The sequence below is a fragment of the Cucumis melo genome, chromosome 10 (assembly GCF_025177605.1).
Source record: "Cucumis melo cultivar AY chromosome 10, USDA_Cmelo_AY_1.0, whole genome shotgun sequence".
NCBI classification, from domain to species: domain Eukaryota; kingdom Viridiplantae; phylum Streptophyta; class Magnoliopsida; order Cucurbitales; family Cucurbitaceae; genus Cucumis; species Cucumis melo.
The window spans coordinates 8,599,649-8,607,588 of NC_066866.1; the positions used below are offsets into that span (position 1 = coordinate 8,599,649).

Here is a 7,940-nt window from a genome sequence, read left to right on the forward strand (position 1 = left end):
AATAATACATATGCTTCTGAATAATATATATGTTTTATGATTTGTTACATATATACTACTGCATATATTCAATAATACATGCACAGATTTTTCCTTACTCAATTTATATACTGCTGCATATAATCAATAATTGCGGAATGTTCCGATCATCTTATTCATATTTTTGTTTAGTATAGTTTTCGTGAACAATATACACATTTATATACCACTGTTTAATCTACTTCTATTATGTGATTTATCGTGTATATACATCTTATTCATATTTATATCATGTGATTTGTTGCATATACACTACTGCATATATTCAAGAATACATAAATTGTAATTAAATTTCATTATATATCATTGCATACACAGATAATGTTATCAATGTATATATCTGTATATATACAATAACAGGTTTTTAGTGTCACATATAGTTCAGTTTTTTTCTTCATGTTTTGTATCGTTTTCTTTATTTTTTTCCCGATTCGATTAGTATTTTCTTTGATTTCTTACATATATACTATATACTATTGCATAATATGTTTATGTTATATGCTTTGTTACAAATATACTATTGCATATATTCAATAATACAGTAATTAAAGTTGTCATCCTTCTACCGAATGTAAAACGTTCAATTGGTCGACCAAAGAAGATTATAATTTCTTTTAAAATGGAGTTCAAGAGACGCATTAAATGTAGGCAATATGGACGTATTGGCCATAACCGAAAGAGATTGCAAGTTTTCCTTATTGAATTAGTTTTTCCTTCTTATTATTAGACTTTTAGTATGTTGTTTCAGAATTTTATTTGAAATATTCATATTCAAATTTTTAGTTCAATTATTTTATTTTCATAAAAAGAATGTAGAAAATCTTAATCAAGATAAAAAAAAAAAAGTTTAATTTAAAACATTTGTTAAATATCAAGTCTTTTCTCTCAATCATTCTAAATTCAACAAGCTTAACCCATTCCTTCTTCTTTTCCTTGAACTCATCTTGGGCCTTTATCTTTTGTATTAGGCTCCAATTGTCCTTCTTGTTTAATGTCCACTAAGTTTCTTGTTTTCCTAGACCTCATCTTGGGTCAAAAATTACCCACAACTATATAAGGAAAAAGATTGAATTTAAAATAACATGTGAAAAAGTCAACAATATCTCAAAAATAAATTTAATTCGAATAAACAACAAATCATTATCATATTACATTCATCAGATATATTTAAGTTTACAAATCTCCAACATCCGAAGTTTTAAATTATTCATACAAAATATAATATTAGATTGATTTTGGTATACAATATTTATATATTATTTATGTGTGATGTCCCATCTACATTGAATTATTATTAACATAAAACTATTTAGATTTTAGATGCCTTTTCTGTTATACAACAATCATTCCATGTAAAATTATTAATTTTATAGAGATTACTAATTTCTTTGTGCTTTTATAATAGCTATCAACTACTTTTTAAACCTTATTGAAACTACTTCAACTAAGTTCATTTGAAATTACATCGAGTGAAATGAGATCTATTTTAACAAAACAATAGTATTAAAATTTTCAATTACACAAATTTTTTAATAAATTAAGGTGGTGTTTGGACGTTGAGTTGATTTATTATAGCATGCATACTATTTTAGTATGTTTTATAATTGTTTGTGTTCGAAGGTGCAAACTATCTGAGATGATCGAACAAAAATAGTAAACATTGAAACTAATAATAAACCAGATAACATAAAGTAATTTGAAATATTAATATTATAGTTAATTATAGATTATAATAAGAGATAGTTACCAATATAATAATTAAATTCAAAATATTACATAAATAACAACATTTTTAAAAAGTTGCAAATATAACAAATTCTGTCAAAGTCTATCAATAATAGAAGTATATCACCGATAAACAATGTTATAAATATTGGTCTATCACTAATAAACCTGAAAAATATATCTCTGATACAAGTCTTTCACCGATATATTTTGTCGTATCTGCAATTTCTTAAAAATGTTACTATAAATTTAATTATTATTCCTAGTATTGCTGTCCATTATAATTTCCCTTATACATCAAGGAGACCCAAACAAACCTTAAATCTTAGGATTTCATTATATATAAATTTAAACTTACATCTAATAGATCAATTAGCTTTAAAGAATTTCAAATGTGTGTCGTAGACACAAAATTGAAAGCTCATCATTAGGTACAAAACTTACAAGTGTAAATATATTAAATGCTAGTCCAAGACTAAATAAACACAAACTCAAATTTGAAACTAAATACAATTATTGCAATAGTTGAGATTCTTAAGATTAATAATTAAACGTATAACAAACACTTAAAAAAATTTGAAAATATAACAAAATAGATTAGAGAAGTTGATCTAAATTTTGTTATATTTATAAATTTCTTTTTATATTTGTATTACGTTTGGGTTTATTAATGTATTGGACTTGATTACTATATTTGCTTGTATTTAAAAACATAGTCTAAATTGAAAAGGTTTATAAGGATATTGTAGTTTAACCTAATAATAAAAAGCATAGTATAGTTTAGTTTCTGAATGATAAAAATATTTTGTTTAAAAGTAAAGATTAAAGTTAGAAATTTAAAAGAAGAAAATTTACATGAGAAGGGACCAAAAGTTTTGTGAAGTTGCTAAAAAAAGAGAACCTGAAAGAAGGATGGTGGGTTTCCATTAATGATCTATCTCTCAATCCTTCTTATATATTTCAACTACAATCATAGCCCAACCCCCAAAAGACCCTTTATGACAACCCAAAATTAAAAGCTTCTGAACCAAATATATATATATCAATTAATAGCCCTCCATTGAGACTTTTATTGAAAATGAAAATAAGAAAGTTATAGAAATGGTAATATGAAGTTCTGAAACTGTTTGTAGAAGGCTCTTTCATTTATTCACAACTGATACAAACCATTGATCTCCAATAACCCCACCAACTAACTATAAAAAAAGGAAGAACAAAAGAAAAAAACAAAAAAGAAAAAAAACCATAATTCTCTGAGTGGGATTTTTTAACTCAGAAAGGAAGAAAGTAATATTACACTATTACCATCACACCCAAAAAGCTAAGGTTTCTTCTTCTTCTTCTTCTTCTTCGAAATGGGCAAAAGTTAAGGAAAAAAAGAAAAAAAAAAAAGAAAAAAAAAAAAGAAAAGGAAAGTCTTTGCAATAAACAGTGTTCAAACTGCCATTTCCATCATCATGATGGCACTGTTTCAAGAACAAAAACAACACAGCCTTATTACAACATTAAAACCGTCTTTCTCTGTCTTGTCCTCGTCCTCGTCCTCGTCCTTCGTTCTTTCTTTCTGTCTTTGTTTATATTTTGATGATACCACCACAACAAAATGACTTTTCCAAACACAAATTTTCATCCTAACCGCAAATTTTGTAACACCTTCAATTCTATTAACAGGTACGTGGCAAAATGGAAAAGAAGAAAGAACAAATGAGAGAGAGATTGTTGTTGTCCTTGTTTTGTTGTTGTTGTTGACTTTTTGTATGTACATCCCCATAAGCTCTATGAAGCGATCAAGGACTACGAATCCAACGGTACAACGCTCTCTGGAAAATCAGTTCTTGGTCCTGCTAGGGAGTAGTATGCAAGTATATGAGCAGGGTGTTCAGCCACCACCATCTCCCCAACTTGATCAGGCACAACAACTCGTCTCGACGGAATCAATTCGATGTTCCAGTACCGGCGAGCCATTGCAAGAAGATCGCGGCCTGAAGAGGATCCTCTGTAGCCTTGAACCCATAGGTACCTGAGGGAAGTTAGGTTCAATACGGACTCTGCTAATGCTTGTTCACTAAAGCAACATCCTCTAACTTCAAGCTTCTGTAGGCTAGGGCAGCCGCGAGAGAATTCCACTAGCCCAGCATCAGATTCCCCCACATAACCAAGAAGCATCCATCTGACATTTGGGCTATACCTTCCTATATAACCAAGACCAACGTCTGTCAATCCACCAGGCCGAAGATATAAAGCAAATCTCTTCAGCTTCTCTGAACACCCTCTCAATAGAGCTTGAACACCATTGTCAAGTGGCAAATCCGTTATCCGTACTTCTCGATCCAGCAGGACAAGGCGAAAATCGCTGAGATTTTTTGAGTATGTGCCGATGCACTCGAGAGATGCATTAGTAATATCTGACACATATACAGCTAAGTATTCCAATTCCAGACATCCCTGAGCCAAAGCAATCAATCCTCTTTGTGAAACAAGACCTTCTTCATCTTCTAATCCCTGCTCGTCCGCACCTCGCTCAATTCTAAGCCTTTTCAGTTTCTTGCAATGACGAGCAAGAACTTCTAATCCTCTATCTCCAATCACATTTCTAGTCTGCTCAGTTAATGATATCAAGCCTTCAATTAGCTGAATTACTATGAAAGTTTTATAATGCATAATTATACCCAAGAAAGACAGAAAAAAAAAAGTTTTCTCCCATGAATCAATAGCAATGCGAATGAAAGTACGAGAATAGAAGCTAATAGCAGGGCAATCAGAAATGAACTCTGTAATATAAAAACAGGGGTAAATGGATATGGGATCTCCCATCAGAGATTCAGAATCAAACCTAGAATTGAATGAAGCACTTCTAAGAAAAGAGATTAAAGAATTTCATTAGATAAGCATACCTCAAGAATTTCTAAGTTGGGGCATCTCTGAATCAAAGTACAATGATCTTCAGTATGAAGCAGAGCATACAAAAGATCCAACTTCTTGAGAAGACTTGCAAAAGGGAAAACTATTGGCATTTCACTTCTTCCCATGTATGTAAGACCCAAATTACGCAGGTTCTGAGGCAATGCTATACCTGCATACCTCTCTGGTTGGTCATTGAAGCCGAAGGAACCTCCACAAAATTCCTCCAAAGCACCAGCAGCACGAAAGAAGCCCACGAGATCAAGGATTTCACAGTCACTAATTTTCACAGAAATTAAGGAACGACAGTTCCTGGCTATAAGTTCAAGATCTTCAAATCTAACTTGGGTAAGATCTGTCATGTAAAAGTTTAACGTCTCAAGCGCTGTGTTGTTCCTAGCAAGTTCACGTAACCATTGTCCATCTTTCTCCAGAATTGAGCTCTCTTCCAAAAACAATGTTTTCAAATTCCTAAAACGACAACCATTATTAAAGATGATAAATCATCATGAGCAACACCATTCAGATATCAGAACTCTTTTTTTTTTTTTTTTTTTTTTTCCAAAAAATTATTAATTTAATTTAATTTCTACATGGGAAACATGCTATTATTATTATTATTATTATTATTATTATTAGTTCACAGAATTACTAAATTTGCAATCTGACATAATTGCTGAAATTGCACTATCAATCCAAATTAAACTTCATTTAAGATAACTTAGAACAGTTTCCTTCTTTACCCACCAGTTCCCAAAATGTTAAACCTTCTTTAAGAATATTGTATGTTAGCGTATAGTTTCACTCTGTTTCAGCTTCTTATCTCTCACGTTTAAAAAGTTCAGAAGCATCAGAAAATCATATCAATGAACCAGAAAAGGTATAAAAAAAAGCCGCACAATGACAAGAATGAAATAATAATAACAATGAACCAGAAAATGGAAAACCAGAAATCAAATCCAAAATACTAATTCGTTCTCTGCATCTCAAAACTTTTCAATGCCCAGAAATTTCATCTTAAACAAAACATCAAAAGTTACGAAATCAGATACCTGCAAGAGCGTCCAATATGGAATAGTCCATCGGTGGAGAATCCAGAGCATTTATCGAGTTTAAGCGACACAAGAACACGGCCTCGTGCACTAGCAAGAAGCTCCAGATCCGAATCTACGACAATCATACGCCGGAAGTGAAGAGACTTCAAGCGGTTGAAAGAAATAGCAATCTCCTTTACCCATGGAGTAACATATCCACCCCAATCCTCAGGTATTAAATTAAACATTGCAGCTCTTGGTTTACCCTTCAATTTCAAGGACTCGAGATGAACAAACCGTTGCCGTAGCCGTTCGGGTGTGGTGGTGTAGCAAAGAGCTATGGTAACATGGTTACGAGTAAGCGCATCAAGCTCGTACCATCTATGGCAAACTTGAGAAATAGCGTTACGATCTTTGGGGTCCTGAATATAGGGCATTACACAGCCAAGAATCACATCCGGCATCCCCATATTTACTCTACTACTATCCCGTTCTTCCATAACTTCAATTAAACTCAAACAAAACACTCTCCAGTTCCTTCAACTCCAAATCAAATCACAAATCCAAAAGAAAAACTCAGAGTTCTCAGTTAATTATTAAAGATCCGTCTCAAACTTCAATTCTTACAGAAGTCAGTCCGGATAATTAACTTTCCTCAACACACAGAACATAATCCCCTCTCCCTCTTCCTCTCCATCTCTCTCGCTCTCTCTCTCTCTTTTTATATATATATCCCAAAAAAAGAAAAGAAGAAGAATAAGCTACGTGTAAAATAAATCTAGAAAACAGTTGAAAATCCGTTATGAAACTAAATAAATCAAGAAAACTCCCCAGGAGAACGAAGGTGGAGAAGAAACAGGATCCAGAAGGAATAATTGAAGAAATCGGAGAATTCCAGTGAGGAAGAAGAAGAAGAGTAATAATCGGATCGAGAAGGAATCAGCGGATCATGGAGGTGGCGGAAGGCGGCGAAGTGAGAGGCGGGGGGGGGGGGGGGGGTGAAGAAGGCAGGAGGAAGAACAGACGGCGGAGATCGACGACGAGAATTGGAGAATTTTTGCGGAGTGGGGGATTGGATCAGACCTAGAAGCTAAAACTCGAAGACTTAACTAATATGCGCCTCAGAAAAAAAAAAAAAAAAAGAAAGAAAGAAAGAAAGAAGAAGAAGAAAGAAAGAAAGAAAGAAAGAAAGGGAAAAAAAAAAGAAAAAGAAAAGAAAGAAAAGAAGAAGAAATAGAGGGGTTTTTGGGAAAAGAAAATGTAAGACCCCCTATCATAAATACGTATAGACGTAGAGGAAGGAAATCCAATATCCATATCGACAGCCCGGCCCAAGACAAGAATGAATAACGAATAGGCTGAGAGAAGGGGTGGGACCCACTAACAACAAAGAGGGGAATATTTAAGGAATGTTTAGGGATTGCTGAAGGCAGGTTTTATTTTGAGAGACGGCTGCTGTGGAGGCTGAAGGGAGACACCAGCATCTCTAATTGCTGGAATTCTGCTACTGTTTATTTTGTTGTTATTTTCTTTCCGTTAGCTCGCTCTTTGTTTGAGTTGTCTAAGCTTTCTTGTGAACTCATTCTCCCTTTATATAAATAAAGAATCCACAGAGTGCTGCCTCTGTTTCTTGTAGTTTGTTGGGTTTTTCTGAGTGCAGGTGAAGGTTCCTAACAAAGTGGTATCAGAGCCACAAACATCCTGGGAAAGACACGAGCAATGGCTCAAAAGGAGTGGGAAGATAGATTGAACATGAACGAAAAGGAAATAAGAGAGATGAAGGAAATGATGCTGAATCTACTTAAAAGCATGGAGAGTCTGACGGAGGAAGTTAAGGAAGGCAGTCGGGCGAAACTCAGGGAGGAATCAGGTGCCTCCGAGGGGTCCGTACTGAAAGGTAAAGAAAAAATAGGAGAGACAGAAACGACACCGGGCTTCGCCGTGGGGTCATCGGACCGAAGTAAGTATAAGAAACTAGAAATACCAATGTTCAATGGAGAAAACCCAGAAACGTGGATTTATCGAGCCGAACACTATTTCGATATCAATGAGTTGATGGATGAGGAGAAAGTGAAGGTAGCTGTAGTAAGTTTTGGGCCGGACGAGGTAAACTGGTTTCGTTGGAGTAACAATCGGAAAAAGGTGAAGACGTGGGAGGACCTCAAAAGAAGAATGTTTGAACATTTTAAGTCACCGGGAGAAGGAAGTCTAGGAGCGCGTCTCATACGAATTAAACAGGAC

General features: G+C 33.9%; 1 protein-coding gene across 1 annotated transcript; it reads right to left on the reverse strand.

The window, feature by feature from the left end:
* Positions 1-2,874: 2,874 nt before the first annotated feature.
* Positions 2,875-6,953, reverse strand: LOC103501422 (coronatine-insensitive protein 1). The gene is made up of 3 exons (XM_008464995.2): positions 5,718-6,953; positions 4,659-5,136; positions 2,875-4,362 (listed from the first exon to the last, which is right to left on the reverse strand). Exons 1-3 carry the CDS (start codon positions 6,197-6,199, stop codon positions 3,559-3,561), a joined length of 1,764 nt encoding a protein of 587 aa, XP_008463217.1. The 5' UTR covers positions 6,200-6,953; the 3' UTR covers positions 2,875-3,558.
* Between the last annotated feature and the right edge of the window lie 987 nt (positions 6,954-7,940).

Bases quoted from the DNA above. Each gene is read 5' to 3' on its own strand.
- LOC103501422 (XM_008464995.2), bottom strand. From the start codon at position 6,199: ATGGAAGAACGGGATAGTAGTAGAGTAAATATGGGGATGCCGGATGTG. The intron at 5,137-5,717 runs GTATCTGATTTC...TTGTCGTTTTAG, and splicing joins CATATTGGACGCTCTTGCAG to GAATTTGAAAACATTGTTTT. The intron at 4,363-4,658 runs GTATGCTTATCT...TTAACTGAGCAG, and splicing joins CCAACTTAGAAATTCTTGAG to ACTAGAAATGTGATTGGAGA.